The sequence below is a fragment of the Pelophylax lessonae genome, assembly GCF_965119305.1.
Source record: "Pelophylax lessonae genome assembly, chromosome: 2".
Taxonomy (NCBI): domain Eukaryota; kingdom Metazoa; phylum Chordata; class Amphibia; order Anura; family Ranidae; genus Pelophylax; species Pelophylax lessonae.
In genome coordinates this window covers 350,508,522-350,535,538 of record NC_138769.1, presented here as the reverse complement: position 1 = coordinate 350,535,538, position 27,017 = coordinate 350,508,522, and the positions used below count along the sequence as shown (strand labels likewise).

Sequence of the window (27,017 nt, the reverse complement as noted above, 5' to 3'; positions counted from 1 at the left end):
GAATGAACTCCCTTTGGGCTTTTTAAGAGATTGTATAATACTTTAAATAAAGTATGTGAAAAATTTTAAAACTTTTTTCAGGTGATTAATAAACCCTGGGCAGTACATGTTAAGTCCTAAACCTACCTTTACTGTACATGTCTCTTTCTAGGGATGGTCCCCCCCTAAGGGTTATTTATTAGGTAACACTGTACCCCCACACACAATGTTTGCAATGATAAAGGTAAACAAAGAGGTAGAATCTCCCTAATGGGGCACAAAAATCAAAAAAAACTGACAAGTGTTCTAATCCTTCTCCACTCTATCCAAAACAGAAAAAAAGTTTTGCCCTTAGTATTATTTTAATGTAAAGGCATGGATCGTATGAAAACTTTCACTCATTTGTCTGATCATTTTTTTGTTTGAAACAAGCAGCCCCACTGACTGTATAGGCTCAGTATTGTGGAGTGCTGCGGTTTTAGGTCCATACAACGTAAGTGGAGTAACATAAATAGAAAGTGTCTGCATAGTAAGGTCCCAATAAAGCATTGGCTGGAAGAAAACAAAAAAAAACAACTCATTGAAAAAGAGGCACACATTAAATATAGTTCAGGTACTCATAGACATTACACATTAGAGGTTTTTCGTAAACCATTCAAGGTTAAAGACATTTAATTTCAATGTAAAATTTACAACACAGATATAAGTCATAAATTAAACTTGGAAACAGAACAGTTTGCAGTAACAAAGCGCATTCACATATTCATTGATCCAAGGTTTTATGAAAATTATAAATAAAACGTCTTCTCCTATGAATCTTCCTGTGAAATTTAAAATGCCAAAACATAAACCAAGATGTAAAGGAAAAAAAAGTCCCATGCTTTTAAAAGTCTATGGAGACATGGCATGCTATTCCTCACACATCAGCAGCAGGATTTAGGTGTTATTGCCATGTGCTGGTCATTGGCAAATGGATTGCCTTGGTTTGCGAGAGCAACAGTCCACCTGAAATGTCAGGAGGTGGGTATTAATCCATGTCTGTTTTTCAGGATCTCCATTGTAGGGCTCATAACACTAATAAAAAACAAAAAAGGAAAATGCATAAGATATATGAATAAAATTTGAAAACCCCTTCTAAATATTTATCTCCCACTGATTGAAGATAGAAATGGTAAACTGATTTAGCATGCCCTTGCAGCAGTGAGGATAATTTGCCATTTGATGGCTCACTCACTCTTCAAAGACAGGAATACCACAGGCTTATGAATTCTTAGATATGGTTGCTGCTTTAATTGACCTTTTTCTTTATTTTCACCTGTTGATGTGGCCAGTAAGTATTTTTTTCAGCTTCTTTTAACAGTTCAAGCTGTCCGGCAAAAGTGGCAGTTAGAGGGTTGAGGCAAACCATTTAACACTGACAGGGCTGCTTACAATGGGCATCTTTTATTAATTTAAGTAAAACCTTTATCCTAAAAGAAAAAAATGCTGCTTTAACTTAACTGGATTTCAGCTTAAAGCAGAACTAAAGTCACTATACTCTCTAACAGCTTGAAGTCCATGAGGGATCCCTTGCTGGCAATCCCCTGTTCCTTCCAGGTGATGGGCTTTGGGCATCTTCATTGGCCAGAGCTGGATGAGGTTACTCCTGCGCATGTGCTGGAGTCAGTCATCCATGCATTCAGGGAGTGTGGCATCCATATAAACTGAGCTGCGCATGTGCTGGGAGTCAGTCATTCCTGCATTCAGGAAGTGTGGCATCGATGTAAACTGAACTGCGCATATGATGGGAGTCAGTCATTCCTGCATTCAGGGAGTGTGGAATCGATGTAAACTAAGCTGCACATGTGCAGGAGTCAATCATGCCAGCACACAGGAAGTGTGGCATCGATGTAAACTGAGCTGTGCAGCTCAGTTTTCATGCCACTGAAGACTGCGAGCAGGCATGTAGGTGCCTGCTCGTAAGTTTTATTAAATAGCCTTCCATTCTGCTTTAAATTTGTCTGTCAAGTCCATCTAAATCTGCAAGTGCATCTAACACCACCCACTCAACAGACTGATAATTCTGCAGTCCAAAGGTGTCTCTGTTGCTCCTCCACTGAAGTGTAGATACACTAAGATAAAACTGTGTTACTGACCAGCTCCTCTGCTTAAAATAAGTCTAAAGGAAAAGAAAAAAAAAAAAAAAAAAAAAAAAAAACACCCACATTTAAGGTTTGACAAGCTACAATATAGTACATTTTTGCACTTGGGGTTAGTACAGTAAAAAAGAAAAACACAATAAATACCATAGCCCCAAACATCTACACTTGTCACATGGCCACTCACAATGACCCACCCCTCAATCTGCATAGAAGGACTAATTGGTGCTATAGCATACCTAAAGTCCCAGCTTTAATTAAATTGGCTAAATACATTCCATGTGCATCAAAACAAAAATGTTTACAATGTCTTACAGTTTGTTTTCTTTACAAATCAGTCACAGATTAGTACAAAAGCCTATGTCCTGCCAGCATGCTGAAGAGTAGGGCCATTTCAATCTGTGGGGAAGCAGCAATCTCTCTGCAGCAGCCAGAGCTCTCCAATCAGTGTGGAGCACGAGGCTTGCTGACTGTACAGCTATAACTGACAGAAAGGGTCCTACACTGCAGGGTCCTACACTGCAGCTGCAAAGACGGGACAGGCTTTTCTACTAAGGCTGTGCCTGCTTTAGAAATATAATTAACTGTAAGACAACAAACATCTGGAATGCATTTAGCCGATTTTAACTGAAGGTTTATTTTGACTGTATGGAAGCCTGTCACAGAACATATCAGCCAAGGCAGCCCAAAAATGCTACGCAAACGTGGACTTAGTATTTGTATACGACTAGACATGACCCAGACCCCACTACCCATATGATAGTGGGACACTTGTTCTCAATTTTATTCCAGGTGTTACAGTGGTGGAATAGGGCAGCAGCCAAGGACTCTAAAGATATGATGTGGCACCAAGGGGTACCTGAAAAGTTGTTCTACTTTGTCTTGATGTACATACACAAACTCTTGGAAGAGAAGGGGAAGCCGCTCACCAGTTTATTAAACTCTCCATTGTACAGACTGTACTACCTGGTTTGCACATACTAGGTGGTACAGTCTGTATGATGGAAAGTTTATTAAACTAGAATTAAAGGGGTTCTAAAGTCAGAAGTTTTTTTTTTTTTTTTTTTTATCCTAATGCATTCTATGCATTAGATTTGAAAACCCCCCCCCCCCCCCCCCCCACAGGAGACCAATCACTAAGGTTTTTAACCTTAACGTAGATCTACGTCGGCAGACTTTGTGGGGGTATACCGGGATGATGCCTCTAGCTAGAGGCACCATCCCAGTACTGTGCTTAACAGCCGACGGTTGGCTTTCCGTCGGTAATGACCGATGCGGCTCAGGTGCCGCTCGATCGTTACCCAGGTGAGCGGGAGGGGACGTCCCCCTCCCGCCGCCTTCTGCCGCCACCGGGAGCCCCGAGCACCCAGCCGGCGCGTCCGCCGGCTGGATGGAGTCCCGATCAAAGCCGGAAACGGCTTCGATCGGGTCTCCGACAACGTAACCCGAAGGCGGCGTCCATGACGTCACTTCCGGGTTACTCTGCTGCAAAAGGCGGCAGATTTAAAAAAATGGCTGTATGCAAAAATGCCGTTTTCGGCGTTTTGCATACATGGAAGTGTAGTGGAGGGGTCTAGGGTCTTTTAGACCCTCGATCCCTCCATAAAGAGTACCTGTCACTGCATATTGGTGTCACAAGGGATGTTTACATTGCTTGTGAAAGCAATAAAAGTGATCAGATTTTTATTTCTTTTTTAAAAACCTGTAATAAAGTTAAAAAAAATAAAATAAATAGGAAAAAAAAATTAAAAAATTTTAGCCGCCCCTGTCACCGTTAGCTCGCGCAGGAAAAAAAAACGTATACGGAAGTTGAGCCGCGAATGAAATCGCTGTTCAAACCACACATGTGAGGTATCGCCGCGATCGCCAGAGCGTGAGCAATAATTAAAAAAAGAGCTACACTCTAACTCTAAACTGGTAACCGTTAAAAAAATTTAAAGCGTCGCCTATTGAGATCTCTATTGACCGTAGTTTGTCGCCATCCCACGTGTGTGCAATTTTAAACCGTAACATGTTGGGTATCTATTTACTCGGCGTGATCTCATCTTTCACAATATACAAAAAAATGGGCTATCTTTACTGTTTAGTATTTTTTAAATGCAGTGAAATGTGATTTTTCAAAAATTTTCCAAAAAAATGGTGTTTTAACCACTTAAGCCCCGGAGGATTTGGCTGCTAATCGACCAGGGGGTATTTTGCGATTCGGCACTGCGTGACTTTAACGGACAATTGCGCGGTCGTGCGACGCTGTACCTAAACGAATTTGGCGTCCTTTTTTTCCCACAAACAGAGCTTTCTTTTGGTGGTATTTGATCACCCGTGCGATTTTTTGATCACGCGCTATAAACAAAAAGAGCGTAAATTTTGCAAAAATAACAATATTTTTCCCTTTTTATATGAAATTCCCCCCCAAAAAAATGTAAATATCAAAATTTTTTTAAATTTTCTGCCAATTTGTTTTATGCTACCTATGTTTGGTAAAAAAAAAAAAAAAAAAATCGCAAAAAGCGTATTTTGATTGGTTTGCGCAAAAGTTATTTCGTTTACTAACTAAGGGAAAGATTTTTGTCATTTTTGTTGTTTTTTTTTTTAACGCGTAATGGCGGCGATCTGCGATTTTTTTTGCGGTACTGCGACATTGTGGTGGACAGATCGGACCCTTGACTGACATTTTTGACACTTTTTGGGTTACCAGTGACATTTCTACAGTAATCAGTGCTATATATATGCACTGTTACTGTAAAAATACACTGGTAGTGAAGGGGTTAACTTTATTTGAGAGGGAGGGGCTGTGTGTGTCCCTAGGGGCGTGATTCTAACTGTGATTGGCTGTGGCTTCAGCTGTATGCAGAGTGATCAACGGATCTACATAGTAGATCCATGTGATCATCTCTGATACAGCGAGGAGAATGACAGGCAGCTTGTTTACACAAGCTGCCTGACTTTCTCCCTCTCCCCCGCCGATCGCAGAGTGGCCGGCGGACATCGGGTCCGCCGGTCACACGCGCGGGGGGTCCGTTACCACGCGGGGGCGCGCGCTCGCTCCCTAGACCCTCACAAGCTAGTGACGTAGACCTACGTCACTTTGCCTGTGAGGGGCTGACCGCCGACGTAGATAGTCGTGCGGCGGTCGGCAAGTGGTTAAAGACCGCTGCGCAAATACCGCGTGACAAAAAATATTGCAATGACCGACATTTTATTCTCCATTATAATGTTTGGGGGTTCTAAGTAGTTTTCTAGGAAAAAATACTGATTTTAACTTGTAAACAAAAAGTGCCCGAAATAGGGCTGGGGCTTAAGTGGTTAAATGTAAGCAGCTTTTCTTTCACATCACAAGTTTTACACACAGACTGTTGAATTGGCCAGCAACTGCCAGGAGTCGGCTCCATGAGTCGGAGGATCAGTGCAGAACAATGCCTGCAGCGGAACGACACCATAGATGTACAAGTTATAGATTAGTAAAATGATGAGCTTACCATCCAGGTCTGATAACTGTAAACTTTCCAGGTATAGATAAATCAACTACTGTTGATCCCAACCGACATTCTGGGCTCTGCAAGTCTCCAATAGGTCCTCCATCAACTACTAGCGACAACATAGGCCACAAGTCCTTAAATTCCTAACAATAAAGAACAAACCACCAACTGATGTATTAAAATTATTTAATTAACCACTTGACCTCAAGAAGATTTACCCCCCTTCATGACCAGGTCATTTTTTTTCTATACGGCAATGCATTATTTTAACTGACATGCAACGCTGAACACAAATTAAATTTATGTAATTTCTTCCCCACAAATATTTTTTGTACTATGAACATAAAAAACAATAACATTTTTTACTTTCTGCTATAAAACATATAAAAAAAATAAAAATGTAAAAAAAGTAATTTCTGCCACGCATGCCCTACCCGGAAGTGCAGGATCAGATAGATTGTAAGCTCTAACGAGCAGGGCCCTCTGATTACTCCTGTATTGAATTGTATTGTAACTGTACTGTCTGCCCTAACCTTGTAAAGCACTGCACAAACTGTTGGCACTATATGAATCCTGTATAATAATAATAGACATAGAATATGTGATTCTGCACAGCGGGGCAATCGGTTAATATATAAACAAATTCAGTGGCAAGAAAGTCTATCTGAACCACTTGGAGTTAAAGTGGTAGTAAAGGCCTTTTTGTAATGGTTACCTACAGGTAAGCCTAAAATAACGCTTACCTGTAGGTACAGTAAATATCTCCTAAATGTGCTTGGCCAATCAAATGCGGGATGCGCACACCAGACATCCTACAAATGTGTCTGAGATAAAGCAATTTTGTAAAGAGGATTGGTCAACTATTATTTCTAAACCTTGTGCAGATCTGATCCAGAGCGACCGATGGTGCTTGCTTGAAGCCAATGCTGTTTGACCAGCTATTAACGCCAAGGGTTCACATTCTTTTTCCTATAGCACTGTGAATGTTTATTGGCTGTGTTCAATAAAGACACAAGAAATTAGAATTGTTTGTGTTATCAGCTTAAGCACATTGCATTTTATGGCAAATTAGGTTAAATTTTATGGCAAATTATGGAAATTTGGTGCTGAAACCAAAAATTAGTTTTAAAAAAAAAAGTATCATGAGACACGTAGTCCTGGGCAGGAGAAGGAAGTGATTCTAAAGGTATTATGGTGAAAAACCTTCGGTGACCAGCTCCCCCCAGCCTCCCCTGTAACTTAACTGATCCCGATCTTATACCAGCGCTGTGCCTGGGAGCAGCAGTGCTGCTTCTCTCTTTATTCTCACAGGACTCAGATGCTGTCAATCACAGCAAGTGAGGAGGGAGTGGGGGACAGGGCCAAGCGTACAGTGCAGATAAGGATCAAGCCAGTACAGGTGTCCCCATAGGAAGCAGCTTGCTTTGGGGCACTCTGAAGCTCTGTGTTTTTTTTACACCTCTTCTTAAGATATATAGCAGGTTATTTATATTTACCACTGCATATAGATACTCAAAAAAAATAAAAAAATAAATTATCCTATTAATCGAAACAAATATCGGCCAACTAATTGATTATGAAAGTAATCCTTAGTTGCAGCCCTAGTCTCAACTGTTCGATCAATTTTTAGTCCCTGGCCTCAACTGTTCGATCTACAGTTGTGCTCATAAGTTTACATACCCTGGCAGAATTTATGATTTCTTGGCCATTTTTTCAAGAATATGAATGATAAAAACACAAAAATGTTTCTTTCACTCATGGCTAGTGTTTGGCTGAAGCCATTTATTATCAATCAACTGAGTTTACTCTTTTTAAATCATAATGACAGAAAACAGAAACTATCCAAATGACCCTGATCAAAAGTTTACATACCCTGGTGATTTTGGCCTGATAACATGCACACAAGTTGACACAAAGGGGTTTGAATGGCTATTAAAAAAGGTAACCATCCTCACCTGTGATCTATTTACTTGTAATTAGTGTGTATATAAAAAGGTTAATTAGTTTCTGGACTCCTGACAGACCCTTGCATCTTTCATCCAGTGCTGCACTGACGTTTCTGGATTCTGAGTCATGGGGAAAACAAAAGAATTGTCAAAGGATCTGCAGGAAAAGGAAGTTGAACTGTATAAAACAGGAAAGGGATATAAAAAGATATCCAAGAAATTGAGAATGCCAATCAGCAGTGTTCAAACTCTAATCAAGAAGTGGAAAATGAGGGGTTCTGTTGAAACAAAACCATGGTCAGGTAGACCAACTAAGATTTTAGCCACAACTGCCAGGAAAATTGTTCGGGATGCAAAGAAAAACCCACAAATAACTTCAAGTGAAATACGGGACTCTCTGAAAACATGTGGTGTGGCTGTTTCAAGATGCACAATAAGAAGGCACTTGATAGGCTGCATAGTCAAGTCACCAGATGAAAGCCATTACTATGCAAATGCCACAAAGTATCTCACTTAGAATACGCCAAAGAGCACAGAGACAAGCCTCAAGCCTTCTGGCACAAAGTCTTTTGAAGTGATGAGACCAAAATTGAGCTTTTTGGCCACAACCATGAACGCTACATTTGGAGAGGAGTCAACAAGGCCTATGATGAAAGGTACACCATTCCTACTGTGAAACACGGAGGTTGATCGCTGATGTCTTGGGGATGTGACCGCTACAAAAGGCACAGGAAATTGGTCAGAATTGATGGCAAGATGAATGCAGTACGGCATCAAAAAATACTGGAGGAAAATTTGCATTCATCAGCCCAGAAACTGTGCATGGGGCGTACTTGGACATTCCAACATGACAATGATCCTAAACACAAGGCCAAGTCATCATTGGCTACAGCAGAATAAAGTGAAGGTTCTGGAGTGGCCATTTCATTCTCCTGACCTCAATATCATTGAGCTACTATGGGGGAGATCTCAAACGTGCAGTTCATGCAAGACAGCCCAAGAACTTACAAGAACTGGAGGCTTTTTACCAGGAAGAATGGGCAGCTTTACCATCTGAGAAGATAAAGAGCCTCATCCACAAATACCACAAAAGACTTCAAAGCTGTCATTAATGTTAAAGGGGGCAATACATGGTATTACGAACTGGGGATATGTAAACTTTTGATCAGGGTCACTTGGGTAGTTTCTGTTGTCATTATGATTTAAATGAGTACACACAGTTGATTGATAATAAATGGCTTCAGCCAAACACTAACCATGAGTGAAAGAAAAAAGTTTTTGTGTTATTCATATTCTCAAAAAATGTCCAAGAAATCAAATTCTGCCAGGGTATGTAAACTTATGAGCACAACTGTATATATGTATTATATTCACCTTTTTAATATTATGAATTTAAATATATATGAATTTATTGTCGACGATTATTGGCACCTTTAGCGCAAGAAAAGCTCAAGAACAATGTATCCCTTTAAATTCTATGTATGTCTTCACACCAGTCCGTTGCACTTCCGTTTTGGTGTTAAAAATCTTGCTTGCTGTATTTTTGTTCATTTAAAAAAAAAAAAAAAAAAAAACCCACACCAAAACCACACCTCCCTGTTGAAATGCATTGATAACTCAGCAAGAACACATCAATAATGTACACGTGTTACATTTTTGAGTCACATGACCTATGAAAAGAAACCATAAGCACAGTAAAATCGTGGGAAAATTGTAGCAAACTCGTCACAAAATTGCGTGCATTTTCGGCAAATTTTTCCTTATCGACAAAGTGCCGATAACACCATTTTTGCCCGATATGTTTCAGCTGCAGAAATTTCAGTGCATCTCTAACAACCACATACTACTATCCTAGTGTTAATTAAACTTCACAAGCAAAAACGATAAGAAAATTGGCTCTAAGGCAGAAAAGCAAGTCGCTCCCTTGAGCATGTTTCATCTTTTATCCTGCTATAGCTTTGCATATTTGGCATCATACAGTATATCCTTCAATATGGTAGCTTTGGCACTTGTGCATTGTTTCAAAACAAGATTTTTAGCTTTCAACACTTCCATGAGTATCAGTGTTTGGCATTTTCCATCACACAATAGTGACGTAAGGCCTGACAGAAGGTACCACTAAGTGCTGTGGGGAACCAGGCATCTGAGTCCGACACACCTAAAGTGGGGTTTAGAGGTGCAGGCAAAGAGAGTAATAAGTATTCACTGCTTTCTTTCAACAGGTGGCTTAATTTTATTCATTTTTAAAACAGAGTTACCGTACTTTATTATTTAGCTATGCATCTGGAAGTCAAAACTTAGCTTTAGTGGTAATACCTCTACTGTCAATGTGCTCTCCTGCGTACTGATGTTGGCACTTGTCAGTGCCAAAGGCTCCGAGCAGATCTGTGCCAGCTGTCTGATGAATGCGTGGTCAGGAATACGAACACCAACCAACTAAAATAAGATGAAACAACGGATGAACAAATTGAATAACATGATGTTTTGCCAAGACCCGAAAATCTAATTACAAATAATGGTGTGTGTTCTTTGCAGTAATACTCACAGAAGTAGAAGGATTAAGCTCCTTATTAAGGCCATCTGAGCGTTCCATTACAAGAGTAACTGGTCCTGGTAACAAATCACGGAGCAATTGGTCTGGAACATTAACATGACAGTACCTGCAGATATCACAAGAAATTCATCTGTAATAATTGACACATATTTACATAAGCAACACACAAAACAATTGGGCTGGAGAAAGTTTAGAAAACAGTCATTCCAATCTAGGAGCCAACAAGCAATTTTATAGCAGAAATTTAAGCAAATAAAAATAATATAATATAATATAATATAGCTACACAAAGAAAATAAAAAAAAAGTTAGGTGCATGACAAAACAAAAATCATTAAATGTATTTTTAACCTCTTGACACCAGCGCCTCCTGGCACTTTAAGTGGTTTAGGATGTCAGGAGGCAGGTGGGGTTTATGATCATGTGACCGCCATGATTGGCTATCCGAAAACTCCAAGAAGCAATCGGGAGCTTTCAGTTAGCCGTCGTTACTACGCAGGGGGCGCACATTCTCAGCACAGCTGTATTTACACAAATTCACGCAAACATGCGGCTGCTCGGCGCCAAGGCCACATATTTGCATGCGCCCAGCACCAAGACTAAACAGCACTGGCCTCAGGTGATACACAATAGATGGAACAAATCCTTCTACATTAGTTGTACCTGATAATCTGCAGTCTTCTCTTTTCTACATCCATTTAAAGTCCAGGAATTTATAAAGCTTCTCTGAGCTCTCAGAAAATGGAGGTGCAGAGCTGAAGTTAAACACTGCAGAGCTCAGTGAGGAGAGTGAGATGATTGGAGGGAAGGGACACACCCCCCTTCACACAGCACACAAACAGATGGGGGTGTTCCGTGAGAATTACCTACCCGTGAGAAAAACCTACCCTCGTCACTTCCAGTGCACGGCAGTGTGTGTAACGCAGCGGTTACATTAAAACAGCTGTGCTGCAATATGAATAATCAGCAATAAAAACTGACACATGTTTTAACCCCTCTCTACTCTATCCAAAGCAAAAAAAAAAAAGTTTTGCCCTTAGTTAGACTTTAAAATTTCTGAGGCCAGAGTGTTCCAATATCACAAGCAGTCAGGAAGTCCAGAGTGGACATGGGGAAGGCCTCGACCCAAATTGCCTAAGATTCTGAGGACAACCACCCTATAGAAAAAAGGGGTCCCAGGTTTCATATTAAGGGTGTTGCTTCCTTCTGAGGCTACCTGGTAATTGTCCTAGAAATACTAGTGTATGGGCTGAGGTCAGCTATGGGACTGTGTCTTAGCAAACACATGTTCTGACAAGCTGGAGGTAACTAAAGGCCCGTACACACACGCAGATCGTCGTCATACAAACGTCGGCGGACAAAAGATCTGCCGATTGTATGCGTGTGAGTATGGTGCCTCCGACAGATGTCTGCACACAATCTGCAGACAAGAGTCTTTCTTGCAAACATGAAAATTTTTGTCTGCAGACACCAGAACGGACAATTGTTTGCCTGTCAGTACAGAAATCAGCCGACAGACCGCAGATTTGCAAGACTGGGCATGCTCAGAAAATAAAAAACACAGGGAAAGTTAACCATTACATGACATCACTTCTGCAGTCAGCTGAAGTCTGCGGACAAAATTCTTGTGCTGTCCTTGTGCTGTCTTTGCACTTTTCAACAGACACCGACATCCCGGGGAGAAAAGACGAACATTTGTATGACGACGATCTGCGTGTGTGTACGGGGCTTAAGTCAGACCATGCAGTTGAAAACAGTCAGCCAGTGGAAAACAGACCAAGGATCTAGGTGGTAGTTTTGGAGAAGCAGGAATAGGATTCCTTCAGGCTGAATGGTAGGAAAGTGAAATCTTGCACTCCACCCAGCAGATCATAAACTCCAGATCCCATATCCTTAACTCTTATTGTAGTAAACAGGGGGTGGAAGGAAATTTGAAACAGTGCCCAACGAGCCTTCAGAGACATCACTTCTGGGGCTGTGCCATGGCTCTGGACTCAAAAAGCACCACACTATCAAATAACAGTATAGTAAGGTCTTGACACACATCATTTTTAAATATATGCATCTATTTTAAAAGGGCACTGGGAACCCCTGTGGTTAATTTTGCTGTGTACTGGCTGTTGGAGGAGTCAGGTGAAGCCAGCCATCACTGCAGTAACACCCACTCAACATTAATTGATATTTTGCAGACATTATGCTTATTCTAAACAAATATACTAGCTTTACCTAAATGAACAGCAGAAGACTGTAAACCGAATGCTGGTATTATATGTGTCGGCAGTCCAGATGACATTGGACTAGGGATGCACCGATCCGCCTTTTTTGGACCCGATACCGATATCTGGCGTTGTGAAATCGCCGATACCGGAACCGATCCTGAGCAACACACAAAGCAAGCGGCTGCAGTACAGAGCAAAGCTTCATGTGTACGGCTCCTCCATTCACAGGCGGAGTGCATCTGATATCACTCCGCCTGTGAGCTGGGACTATACAGGAAGTAGCGGCTCCCATCCCATACTACTACTGCACCAACTAAGGGATGGCTGAGCCGTTACTCAGCAAAAACCGGATCGGCCCGTGGATCAGTCAATGTTACCGATCCCCCGATCCAGCTATAATGGCCATATCAGTGCCGATATCCGATCCTAATATCGGATCGGTGCATCCCTACATTGGACACTAGTCATAATTAGAATCACAGCATGTCAGCTCTATCCACTGAGAAATAGCACTGTATTCACACACACAGAACAATACAACGCCATAAGTCTGTGGTAGAAATAAGTGTGCACAGTGAAGACGTGGAATCTTTCTCATTCAGATTAAACTGGCTCTATGGAAGTTCTGTGCTCCACAGTGGACACACCAGCAGTTATCAACATCCCCTAAAGCCCAGCAGGCATGCCAAACTCAATGGGTCTTGTTCAACACTTGGCATCACAAAGTGGTCCTGCTGCAATGCCCTTCAATATAATTCAGAGACACATAGTGGGCCAATTTAAGGAAATTACAAAGAAACAAAGTTTGCCACCAAGCACTAGAGGAAAAAGCAGATAGGATACAGAGAAGTGTAAATTGAAGCTTAGATGTGTTTGTTGTATTAGTTTTATTTCAGGTATGATCTATTCAGGTCCTAGGGTGACAATGCTCAATCACTGTACTATATCCATGGAATGGCAGCATTGACACCCTAGGAGAGGAAGTGTGTTGGGACCACAGAACATTCTCCCCCTCTCCTCTTCTTAATAAAATAGGGAAAGTGTTCTGTAGTCAGTATGCACTACTTGATAATATTGTGACTGCTGGTTCATGTGACATGACAGTATTCCTAGCAGGATCAACAGCTATTTTTTTGTATAATTACCAAAGAAAAATGGAAACAAATAGGAAAAACGTCATTGTTAAGGTTTACATTTAATGTATTCATCTATCATGTTTAAATGTCTGTACATGCTGCTAAATCAAACCACAGTTTGCATAATGCCCCATACACACGTGCAGATTATCTGCAGACTTTTGTCTGCAGACTTACCAAAACCATTTAATATGAGGTCAAACCTAAACACTTTCAATTTGTATGCAATCCGGCAGGCCCTTGCACTACATAGAAAAGGTAAGTCTGCAGACAAAAGTCTGCAGATAATCTGCACGTGTGTATGGGGCATAACTTTAAATTTGATACAAGAACAGATTCTGAATCTTATTGGCAGTTCATTGACTACTCAATGCCTATCAAATACCAAGATGTATTTCCGAGTAACAATAAATATTTACTAACCTGTAAATATTCTCAACATCTCCAACACATATAGCTAAAGGTTTAGTTCCATTTCTTCCTTTCAAATTGTAGATGTTGCTAATAGACTGAGAGCTCTGTGCCAAGCAGGCAATGCCATAGATAGTATCAGTGGGTACACCAATGACTCCACCTTGCTGTAAAAGGCCAGCTGAAGTATTGAGTATTTCTTTCCAACCTGCAACATATGAAAAAAATGTTCTTAAGATTTTTTTAAGAAGTCTGTGTTTTGAAACACAAATGAAAAAAAAGTATATTCTCCTGTCTACCCTACATAAACTGTGTGGTACATACTATATTCAATACCATCCACCCAACTCTAGGTTGTATTCATCATCACAATTAGTGTTGAGCGAACACGGACTGTATTATTCGTGTTCGTACCGAATAATTGGATTTTTTGTACCCGAACACGGACACGGACACTTTACTGTATGTTCGGGTAAAAATCCGTGTTCGGTCGTTTTATTTCCGGGTTTTGCATGCTTTGGCGCTCTTTTCATGGCGGGCTTTCAACAGCCAATCAACAATCGTTTAACTGGTGTGCCTTAAGCCATCCCAGCCATGCCTGCAAATGTCTCAGTAGCTGTGATTGGCCGTCTGAAGCATGTGACCAAGTCTTTATAAGTTCGAGGCAGCCGCAGCGGCGTCATTATGCTGCTTAGATTCAGGGACAGAGCACACATCAACGTGCTGGCTGCTGATTAGGGAAAGATAGGCAGGAAAAAAACATTTGTGTCCGGATAGAATTGAGGGACAGGTCGGAGTGTTTAGGCAGGGCGAGTTGTAGGCATTTTAGGGATAGAGTCTGCTGAATTATATAGGGTCAGTGTCTTCTACAAACTACAATCGATATTGCTGTGTGGGGGGTGGGGTGAATCTGCACTCAATCCTGATCTACGATCTCTTCTCAATCCTGTTAGGGACAGAGTCGGCTGAATTTTAGGGAAACTGTGTTCTACAAACTACAATCGATATTGCTGTGTGGTGTGGGATTGGAGATAGGCAGGTGTCAGTGATCCACATCCATTTTTCTGTGTGTGAGCTGCAGTGAACACAATCTTTTTGGGCTGCAGTGAACACAATCTTTTTGGGCTGCAGTGAACACAATCTTTTTGGGCTGCAGTGAACACAATCTTTTTGGGCTGCAGTGAACACAATCTTTTTGGGGTGCAGTGAACAAAATCTTTTTGGGGTGCAGTGAACAAAATCTTTTTGGGGTGCAGTGAACAAAATCCTTTTTGGGGTGCAGTGAACACAATCCTTTTTGGTGTGCAGTGAACACAATCTTTGTGGGGTGCAGTGAACACAATCTTTTTGGGGTGCAGTGAACAAAATCCTTTTTGGGGTGCAGTGAACAACATCCTTTTTGGGGTGCAGTGAACACAATCTTTTTGGGGTGCAGTGAACACAATCTTTTTGGGGTGCAGTGAACAAAATCCTTTGTGGGGTGCAGTGAACACAATCTTTTTGGGGTGCAGTGAACAACATCCTTTTTGGGGTGCAGTGAACAAAATCCTTTTTGGGGTGCAGTGAACACAATCTTTTTGGGGTGCAGTGAACACAATCTTTTTGGGGTGCAGTGAACACAATCTTTTTGGGGTGCAGTGAACAACATCCTTTTTGGGGTGCAGTGAACAACATCCTTTTTGGGGTGCAGTGAACAACATCCTTTTTGGGGTGCAGTGAACAACATCCTTTTTGGGGTGCAGTGAACAACATCCTTTTTGGGGTGCAGTGAACACAATCTTTGTGGGGTACAGTGAACAGAATCTTTGTGGGGTGCAGTGAACACAATCTTTGGGGGGTACAGTGAACACAATCTTTGTGAGGTGCAGTGAACACAATCTTTGTGGGGTGCAGTGAACACAATCATTGTGGGGTGCAGTGAACTCAATCTTTGTGGGGTACAGTGAACACAATCTCATACTTCTGAAGGTTTGAGGGTGCTGCCTGTTCCATACTCCCCCTACTCCTCATCTAGCCTTTTAGGGGTACAAACAATAGTAATTGGGGCCTAGTGTGGTTGTGTACGTGTGATATACATACACTTTTTTGGGATCATATTTTCTATTCCGCTATTTAATCAAAAACCTTTGGGGATCAGTTAAATTGGGGGATAGTCTGTGTTGGTACGTGTGAGAGAGATCCACCTTTCCAAGTTGTTGGGGTTCATCTCATACTTCTGAAGGTTTGAGGGTGCTGCCTGTTCCATACTCCCCCTACTCCTAGCCTTTTAGGGGTACAAACAATAGTAATTGGGGCCTAGTGTGGTTGTGTACGTGTGATATACATACACTTTTTTGGGATCATATTTTCTATTCCGCTATTTAATCAAAAACCTTTGGGGATCAGTTAAATTGGGGGATAGTCTGTGTTGGTACGTGTGAGAGAGATCCACCTTTCCAAGTTGTTGGGGTTCATCTCATACTTCTGAAGGTTTGAGGGTGCTGCCTGTTCCATACACCCCCCTACTCCTAGCCTTTTAGGGGTACAAACAATAGTAATTGGGGCCTAGTGTGGTTGTGTACGTGTGATATACATACACTTTTTTGGGATCATATTTTCTATTCCGCTATTTAATCAAAAACCTTTGGGGATCAGTTAAATTGGGGGATAGTCTGTGTTGGTACGTGTGAGAGAGATCCACCTTTCCAAGTTGTTGGGGTTCATCTCATACTTCTGAAGGTTTGAGGGTGCTGCCTGTTCCATACTCCCCCTACTCCTAGCCTTTTAGGGGTACAAACAATAGTAATTGGGGCCCAGTGTGGTTGTGTACGTGTGATATACATACACTTTTTTGGGATCATATTTTCTATTCCGCTATTTAATCAAAAACCTTTGGGGATCAGTTAAATTGGGGGATAGTCTGTGTCGGTACGTGTGAGAGAGATCCACCTTTCCAAGTTGTTGGGGTTCATCTCATACTTCTGAAGGTTTGAGGGTGCTGCCTGTTCCATACCCCCCCTACTCCTCATCTAGCCTTTTAGGGGTACAAACAATAGTAATTGGGGCCTAGTGTGGTTGTGTACGTGCGAGATACATACACTTTTTTTGATCATATTTCCTATTCCGCTATTCAATAAAAACCTTTGAGGATCAATTGAATTGCGGGATAGTCTGTGTCGGTACGTGTGAGAGAGATCCACCTTTCCAAGTTGTTGGGGTTCATCTCATACTTCTGAAGGTTTGAGGGTGCTGCCTGTTCCATACTCCCCCTACTCCTCATCTAGCCTTTTAGGGGTACAAACAATAGTAATTGGGGCCTAGTGTGGTTGTGTACGTGTGATATACATACACTTTTTTTGGATCATATTTTCTATTCCGCTATTTAATCAAAAACCTTTGGGGATCAGTTAAATTGGGGGATAGTCTGTGTTGGTACGTGTGAGAGAGATCCACCTTTCCAAGTTGTTGGGGTTCATCTCATACTTCTGAAGGTTTGAGGGTGCTGCCTGTTCCATACCCCCCCTACTCCTCATCTAGCCTTTTAGGGGTACAAACAATAGTAATTGGGGCCTAGTGTGGTTGTGTACGTGCGAGATACATACACTTTTTTTGATCATATTTCCTATTCCGCTATTCAATAAAAACCTTTGAGGATCAATTGAATTGCGGGATAGTCTGTGTCGGTACGTGTGAGAGAGATCCACCTTTCCAAGTTGTTGGGGTTCATCTCATACTTCTGAAGGTTTGAGGGTGCTGCCTGTTCCATACTCCCCCTACTCCTCATCTAGCCTTTTAGGGGTACAAACAATAGTAATTGGGGCCCAGTGTGGTTGTGTACGTGTGATATACATACACTTTTTTGGGATCATATTTTCTATTCCGCTATTTAATCAAAAACCTTTGGGGATCAGTTAAATTGGGGGATAGTCTGTGTCGGTACGTGTGAGAGAGATCCACCTTTCCAAGTTGTTGGGGTTCATCTCATACTTCTGAAGGTTTGAGGGTGCTGCCTGTTCCATACTCCCCCTACTCCTCATCTAGCCTTTTAGGGGTACAAACAATAGTAATTGGGGCCCAGTGTGGTTGTGTACGTGTGATATACATACACTTTTTTTGGATCATATTTTCTATTCCGCTATTTAATTTAACTGGGCCTCCATGCGAGACCTGTGTGCCTTGTTGCGCTGTTTTGAGTACTCCACCAACATGGCCAGTGGCAATGACGCCGTTCTCAGCTTAACTATCCCACTTCTATGCCTCCTTGAAAAAACAATTCGGGCGATGATGGAAGAGGATGTGGCACAGGATGAGGAGGAGGAGGAGGATGAAGAGGTAACATTTCCAAGGCTTTCAGGGCAGTCATTCGCAAGGGGCTCCGAGGGTGGGTTCCTGCACACGCAAACGCCAGGGACGCAATTGTCCAGCAGGGGCACAGTTCTGGAGGATGAGGAGGATGAGGAGGAGGAGGAGCTGGAGGAGGAGATGGAACCATGTTCACAGCAGGGTGGCACCCAGGCCAGCTCATGGCCATCACTGGTGCGTGGCTGGGGGGATACAGAGGACACGGACGATACACCTCCCACAGAGGACAGCCTTTCGTTGCCTCTGGGCAGCCTGGCACACATGAGCGATTACATGCTGCAGTGTCTCCACAACGACCGCCGAGTTGCCCACATTCTAACTTGTGCTGATTACTGGGTGGCCACGCTGCTGGATCCCCGTTACAAGGACAACGTACCGTCCTTAATTCACTCACTGGAGCGCGATCGCAAGATGCGCGAGTACAAGCGCACGCTGGTAGACGCCATGCTGCTGGCATTCCCATCTGACAGCGGGGCCACAGTGGAAGCACAAGGCAGAGGAGGAGGAGGAGGAGGTCGCCAACGCAACCAGGGCACCGCCAGCACCTCAGAAGGCAGGGTTAGCATGGCCGAAATGTGGAAAAGCTTTGTCAGCACGCCACAACAAACAGCAGCACCAGCAGCTCAGATGGAACGTCTTAGCAGGAGGCAGCATTTTACCAACATGGTGGAGCAGTATGTGTGCACACGCCTACATGTAGTGAATGACGGGTCTGCCCCCTTCAACTTCTGGGTCTCCAAATTGGGCACATGGCTTGAGCTTGCCCTTTACGCCTTGGAGGTGCTGGCGTGCCCTGCAGCCAGTGTATTATCTGAACGGGTATTTAGCACGGCTGGGGGCGTTATAACAGACAAGCGCAGCCGCCTGTCCAGAGACAATGTGGACAAGCTCACGTTCATTAAAATGAACCAGGCATGGATCCCACGGGACTTTTCCGTACCTTATGCAGAATAGCAATGGATACCGACCTTACCCACCCATTGTTCCATTTTTGCTCTTTCTCACTCTTTTGGGGTGTACCCTCATTTAAAATTTTTGAAAAGAAGCAGTGTTGGCTACCTCGTCCTCCTCCTCAGGGCCAGATTAATGTAGGGGCTATTGGAGCTGCAGCTCCAGGCCCCTACCTTTTATATAGGCCCCGGGTTGGCCATATTCACTGTTACCGCTCTTCTGTCACTTGTAAACACAGAAGTCTGGCTTCTATGCTCGCTTCCCCAGGCAGCACCCTCAGAACCTCCCCACACAGCGTGAAGGCCGGACAAGGAGGGACAGTTGGCGATGCATGGATGTGTTTATGGGCTTCAGAGACAGCATCCCATGTTGAATTAGGCATGCATGGCTGCACCCTTCCTCCTCTGGGTGCATGGCAAGGCACGGCCCTTAAGGCCCTTCAAAATCCTCAGCACCAAGCCCATGATGCTGTTAATCCGGCCCTGGTCCTCCTCCACCGCCGCTTCCACCTACACCGCCCATAGGTGTGCGCAGCCTATTGCATTAAGGTGTGCACCCCAAAGTTGAAATACACATGCATGTGTTTGCCAGCAGGGAGAGTAATGTATCGGGGCCATGTACCTGTAGGCAAGGAGAAATAGAGCAGAGCAGGTCCCAGGGAGATCTTTCCCATCTCCTCACTGGCAATGCTATGTGCCCTAGGTGATTAGGGTGTGCCCAGGCACACCCAGCACACCCTGTGCGCACGCCTATGTCACCGCCACATCCACCACCACCTCAACCTCCCTCCTACTCCATATGGGCCTCGTCCTTCAGAGATGAAGAAGAACATTGTTTTATTTTTCTGTTTTTTTTTTTGTTGTTTTAAGTTATTTCCCTATCCACATTTGTTTGCAGAGCACTTGCCATGCTCTTAATTACGTTTTTCTGCCATTTGCAGCACTCTAGCCCTTTCCTTTGGTGTTTTAGAGCCATTTTAGTGCCTTAAAGTTCGGGTCCCCATTGACTTCAATGGGGTTCGGTGTCCGGGAAAAGTTCGGTAAAAGTCCGGGACACGGACCCGGACTTTTTTTTAAAGTTCGGCCGAACCCGTCGAACACGGACATCTAGGTGTTCGCTCAACCCTAATCACAATCCCTGTGTGTCACGTTATTAAAGCTTTCCAAATGCATTGTCTTTTCTGTAACCTAAAAACAAATGTTCTAGTAGACACAAAATGTAGAATGTGTTTGCATTGCTTTACATCTCTCCAACAATGTTTGCCTGGAGTTAGCAAATTGAAAACCCTTAATTCAAGTCAATTTCCTTCCAACGAAAAAAAAAAAAAAAACCTCCAACACAAGTCAAAAACACACTAATGGGCCATACACACTATACAATTGTATTTATATTTACCAAAACCATATAATATGAGGTCAAATCTAAACACTTTTAATTTGTATGCAATCAGGCAGGCCCTTTCACTACATAGTTGAAGGTAATTCTAAAGCAAATCTAACACTTAGGCTGCATTCACACGTCAGCTTATAATCGCGGGCAGAACCGCCGCGGTTCCGCCCGCGATTCGGAGATTTATTGCAAATCGCGGGACGCCTAGCGTTGCCCGTTGATTTGCAATAGCCCCCCAAACGCCGAGCGATGTTGCCGCGATTTACGCCCGCCGAATCGCGGCAACATCGCGCAAACAAAATCGCGGGACGCAATACGCTCCAAAAAAGTACAAGAGCTTCTTTGGAGCGTATTGCGTCCCGCGATTTTGTTTGCGCGATGTTGCCGCGATTCGGCGGGCGTAAATCGCGGCAACATCGCTCGGCGTTTGGGGGGCTATTGCAAATCAACGGGCAACGCTAGGCGTCCCGCGATTTGCAATAAATCTCCGAATCGCGGGCGGAACCGCGGCGGTTCTGCCCGCGATTATAAGCTGACGTGTGAATGCAGCCTAAAAGTTGTATAGTGTGTATCCAGCTTTAGGCTTCATGTACTAGTACTACATCTCCTAAACCTGAGATTAGGAGCTTTTGGCTTTTTTTAGCCAAAGCTCCTAAACTCAACTCCATAAAAGCAGATGTGTTCATGTACACATAGGCTTTTAGCAGAGTATAGGAGCTGCTGCGGTTAGGTCAAGTTCAACCACCATCTAAGTGCGGAAGAATCGCATTCAGGATAGGAATGTTTTGAACGCTGGCTGCAAAACCGCAATGTGATTTTTCAGTGGTACATCACAGCCGAGTGTACATGAAGCCTTAAAAACATGTTTCAACATGTGTTTTTTTTTTGTTTTATTTAACACCGGAGCAAACTTAACCTAAAGCTGGCTCCACATTATACAATTTGTTTGTTCAATTTCCTTTAGCCTTTCCTTCAACTATGTAGAGAAAGGATCTGCCTGGCTGCATACAATTTTAGGTTTGACCTCATATTATATGGTTTTGGTAATTGGGTTTTGGGGATTAGAAATCCTTTGGCAGGTAAATAGTTCCTCCTAGGTATGTCAACTGCATGCTGCCATTTCTGTCTAATTTGCAGAGGTACTTCTGAGCAGTTGTGCCCATCTTGCCATTACTACTTTGTGTATCACTGCCAAGGGATAGGCATGTTGAGATACTTGATATCTACACACGTTGTCACTATTTAGTAAGCCACTGACCTGGTATGAGGATGAGAATAGTCCTTAAAGAGGAACTTCACTTTAGCCACAGCACTCAACACCAGCCAACAACCCCCAAAATATAACATGCCGATTATTTTTTTGGTTGACTTTTTTTAGCCAGCCCCACCCGCGGCTGCCATTTTTGCCTGGGCAAGAATGACATGTCCCTGCTCCTGTAGCCTCCTGGGATAGGACAACCACATATCCCAGGATGCTGCGTGAGCAAAGACACATAGCGGTCAGTAGGTGGCATGTCATTGGGGGCCTGGAAGAGACAGTGAGTTCCTGATAATGCCAGAGAAAAAAGGTGGTGGTGCCGGATCTGGCCTATGGCAGCAGATTGGTGGATCACTGGATTCACTGAGTAGGGGAGTAGGTTTTCTGGTGATAAACCTGCATAACAGGTAAGAGGGAATAGGAAGGCTCCTTTCACACGGCCGCTCCGTGTGAAAGGTCCGCTGCGGGACTTTTTTTTTTTTTTTTTTCCACGGAGCGGATGACATTTCTGTCATCCGCTCCGTGTGCCCGCATATCATCCCATCCGTTTGCGGATGATATGCGGACATAATGTAAGTATATGGCACTGCGGATGTCAGCGGATGACACCGCTGACATCCGATTTTCCTTCCTTTCCGTTTTTTACACGGAAGGAAAAATGGGGTTCTGTTCCATTCGTAAAAACGGAACAGAACTGACAGGAGGAAAATCGGGTGTCAGCGGATGGTATTCCGCTGACACCCGCACTGCCATTCACTTACATATGTCCGCAAATCATCCGCAAACGGATTGGATGATTTGCGGACACACGGAGCGGCCGTGTGAAAGGACCCGAAAACAAAAAATGGATGGTTAACGTTCCTCTTTAAGGCCTTGTTTTCATGAGCAGTACTCTACTTCCCCTCAGAAAAGAAATCCATGGTGGATTGCTTTTCGAAGGGCAGTAGTGCAGGGGCTGCCAGGCATTTAGGGGGCAATACTGCCACCTCCTGAATTATTTTTTTTCACAAATGGGGATTTTCCATGGTACTGCCCACCAAATGTGACATGGGATAGAATTTTTGCCACGGCTGCGACGATTTGTTAAGCGTCCTGAGGCCCCGTTCACACCTGCAAAGTGCGATGTTTGCGATTACCCATGGGAGACTCAGTAGAGATCCATGGGAATAGGTGTGGACAGGAAACCCCATTGAAAGCCCCGACAGCACCACAGATACTTGCATTTGCAAGTATTCACTTATGCAGCAATTACCTGCCGTTGATCAGCCCTGGATGCAGACTGACAGGTAATCACTGCATGAGCGTTTACATGTAAATTGCCGTAAATAGCTACAGGTGATTACAGGCTCCCATTGCTTTTAATGGGGTTTGCCACTCGCACCTATTGACATGGATCCCTGCCAAGTCCCTCGTGGGTAAGTGCAAGTGTGAATGGTGCCTAAAAGTGGCCACAGATTCGGCCAGTTCAACAAGAACCAGCTGAATCTCTATCCATGTGTGGCCACTGCAGCTGAACAGAAATCAATATACTGCCCTGTCAGATAAAATGTGTTAAAACCAACTCAGTATGTGCACAATGTTATGAATCAATTGTTGTTGATGTCCAACCACTGGATGTTTCTAATCATTCATATGTGTAATAAAAGTTCATAACCTTGTGCAAAATAATTTGCCAGAACGACCATTAAGAAAGAAAGAAATTTCAAATTAAAGTGCTTTAAACCATATAAAAACCAGGAAGTGTAGCAAGATGGTGCCGCTCCTGACGGATGTTGTACTGACAAAACGCGTAAGTCAGAGCTACCAGTGTCATTGCATTCCTGTTAGGAAGACAGGTTCCCTGTATGGATCTGGAACTACTGCACAGAAAACGAATTGTAAGTTCATAACAGACAAAACCACATGCCCCATTGGGATTTGGGCAGCAATTGTGTAGATCATTTATACATTATTGTATCCTTTAGATATGGTGATATCCTTGACAAAGGCACCTATGGAACGTTAGCCAAAACGCGTTGGATGTTTTCGGATTTTCTCTGTCCTCTGTCAAACCCAGAGTCTTTTTCAAGCATGGATAGCAGAGAAATAACATCAGTAGTCACCATTTCACAATATGTCACACTTTCTATCTTTTTCCCCATCCTCACCTTTATGGGCCTCTAGCCCATTGTACATAACCTTCTTTATGTGTATTCATTTATATATTTTTTGAATAAATAGGTTTTACTACAAACCTGTATGAATTCCAATTATTTTGCCTATAAAGTCCCACCTTCTGCTTGGTTTGAGGCACCAAATTCTAGAAATACAATTATAAGGGATGTCTCACAAAACTGTTTCACTTTAGGCTACCTAGAGAATCACAACCCTATTAATCTTTATTTATACATATTTTATTTGGAAACATTATCTCACAGAGCACCACCACACCCACTATTTACTTACTCAAGATGGCCACAGCCAGAAAATGTTAGGGTTTTTTTTTTTTTTTAAGTGATTTCTCAGCCAAATAAAGCATGGAGACATGGATGGATAGGGGATTTTATTTGATATTAACCACCTCCTTCCCAATCCTATTCTGACACTTTGTTCCAACATGTAATCTACTTTTTTTGCTAGAAAACTACTTAGAACTCCCAAACATATTTTTTTTTTGCAGAGACCCTATAGAATAAAATGGTGTGTGCTGCAATTTTCTATGTCACACAGTATTTGCGCAGCAGTTTTTCAAATGCAATTTTTTTTGGGGGGGAAAAAAAAAAACACAGTAAAGTTAGCCCAATTTTTTTATAGTGTGAAAGATGAGGTTACGCCGAGTAAATAGATCAACATGTTATGCTTTAAAATTGCTTCGGGCAGCATATTACGGTGCCTAAAATTCTCCATATGCGACGCTTTAAACAGCTTTACAGGTTACCAGTTTAGAGTTGCACAGGAGGTCTGGTGCTAGAATTATTGCTCTCGCTCTGACATTCGCGACAATATAACATCTGTGGTGCGATCACCGTATACATATGTGTTCAGAAATATTGTATGCATTCACATTTGCATGTAAGCATGGTGGTGTATTAGACCCCAAATCTCTCCTCTGGTCTTCCCAAGCAGTCCGATCGGCTGCTTCTCTGTCCACTGGTGGCCAGGTAAATAAAGGGGCAGAACCAGAAGCGACAAATACTCATCACTCCTGGTTTCCAGGGTTATAGAGCACATCAGTTCCTGTCACTCTGTACAGGGCAGCCATTGGGACATCACTCCTAGCCTCCATGATGGGACCAGAAAGCCTGGGAAAGGAGGCGGCAGTAGGGGGCCACCCGCAGAAGTGATCAAGTGGCTAATTAGCCACTCAGATCATTTCTACAAAAAAAAAAAAAAAATCGCCGGCTACAAAGAATGATACTGGGATGATGCCTGTAGGTGCAGGCATCATCCCCGTACTTCCACTGAAACCCAGGGACGCATGCGTACGTCCATTTGGGATGGTAAGTGGTTAAAAATGAATTAACCACTTGCTGATCAGCCGCCGCAGGTCGGCAATATTACGCAAAAAGACATACCTGTACGTCATTTTGTGTAATAACCAGTGGGGACGCACACGCTGATTGGCCAGATTGGATCGCTCCTATAGAGACAGAATGGCGGTCTGCCTACGTAAATAAGGCAGACGACCGCCGTTCTGTCACAGATGAACATAGGGATCCTACGTTCCTGCTATTCAGGAGCACAGATCTCTGTTTATCTAGTGAGTCCATCCCCCACACAGTTAGAAAGCATCTCCTAGGCTCACACTTAACCCTTTGATCACCCCTGGTGTTAACCCCTTCCCTGCCAGTGTCATCAGTACAGTAACAGTGGATATTTTTAGCACCGATTACTGTAGTAATGTCACTGGTCCCCCCAAAACTGTCAGGTGTCGCATTCCCGCTAAAAATCATCGATCGCCGCCATTACTAGTAAAAAAATAAATAAAAATGCCATAAATCTATGCTCTAGTTTGTAGACATGATAACTATTGCACAAACCAATCAATATAAACTTATTAGGATTTTTTACCAAAAAGATGTGGCAGAATACATATTGGCCTATAATGATGAAAAATTTAGATTTTTTTTTATATGTTTTATAGCAGAAAGTAAAAAATATTGTTTTTTTTTTCAAGAATTGTCAAACTTTTTGCTGCAAACACAAGGCAGCGGTGGATAGCACACATCCAGTCTCACAGAATATTGCTGACTACCCAGTGAATTGTACACTGATCATTTATAGATCCATACAGTCCCAGGGATAGGGCTGCCACCTCCTCCCTTTAATCCAGGACAAATTAATTACACAGGTTCTGAGGCTAAGATAATGCAGATAAAGTTTAATTACCAGCTTAATCAGCCTCAGAACCTGTGTAAATAATGCGTGTCCTGGTTTAGTCACACATATGCGATTCGGGAACCCTGCAAACCCACTGCGCATCACATTCAACTGGCAGGCAGGTTACACTACCATATGCAAATTGCTGGGGGTGTCAATACAAAGTTAACGACACCCCCAGATCATTTCGCATATCGCAGTGCGAACTGTCAGTTCGGACATGAATCGGATCGCAGAGGTGTGAACATCCATGTGATCCGATTCTGGTGCAGACTCCAAAAATGGTCCTGTGTGAGTTGTGACCGAATTTGATGCGAATTCAGCCATACATCGCACAGACATCGCATGCGACTCGTGGAGCAGTACGCAATGTCACATATAGGTGAACCAACACTTAAAGGGATGAGGTGACAACCCTACCCAGGGATGACTGCCATCACAGAATTCTCCATTCTCTATGGCATACATACAGGTATAGATCTATACCCATACCATGATTATAAAAATCTGATAACGTACATCCATCAGATGTGGAACTACAACACTCACATGACATTCCCTTGCACTACGCTCTTCCTAACCCACTACGCTTTACATAGGGAAGAGGACCTGTCACTGCCAGCGCCATGCACAGCCTGTCGCCTCTAACAAAATAAATAGACTTCTTACCTTTCACATCCTTGTCCGGACCACTCCTGCTCCCCCAGGCTCCGGCCGGTAACTTCACTACTTTACACGCCATTTCCCTGGCCGGTGAATGACACACAATCCCGGCTACTGTACGGTGGAGCCGACCAACCAGCCTCATAGGACTCCGCTTCCCCAGCAACCACGTGTGTGCTCCACTTCCGGGTCCGTAGC

General features: G+C 43.1%; 1 protein-coding gene across 1 annotated transcript; it reads right to left on the bottom strand.

Annotated features, from left to right (window-relative positions):
- Nucleotides 1–485: 485 nt before the first annotated feature.
- YRDC (yrdC N6-threonylcarbamoyltransferase domain containing) lies at nt 486–27,017 on the bottom strand. The gene is made up of 6 exons (XM_082246555.1): nt 26,826–27,017; nt 13,871–14,066; nt 10,085–10,199; nt 9,856–9,975; nt 5,594–5,736; nt 486–1,053 (listed from the first exon to the last, which is right to left on the bottom strand). The coding sequence occupies exons 1-6, from the start codon at nt 26,962–26,964 to the stop codon at nt 993–995; spliced, it is 774 nt and encodes a 257-aa protein (XP_082102681.1). The 5' UTR covers nt 26,965–27,017; the 3' UTR covers nt 486–992.

Coding starts and splice junctions, on each gene's coding strand:
- YRDC (XM_082246555.1), bottom strand. CDS start 26,964: ATGAGGCTGGTTGGTCGGCTCCACCGTACAGTAGCCGGGATTGTGTGT. Junction 10,200..13,870: donor GATGTTGAGAATATTTACAG/GTTAGTAAATAT, acceptor TGATATCTGCAG/GTACTGTCATGTTAATGTTC. Junction 9,976..10,084: donor AGCTTAATCCTTCTACTTCT/GTGAGTATTACT, acceptor ATCTTATTTTAG/TTGGTTGGTGTTCGTATTCC.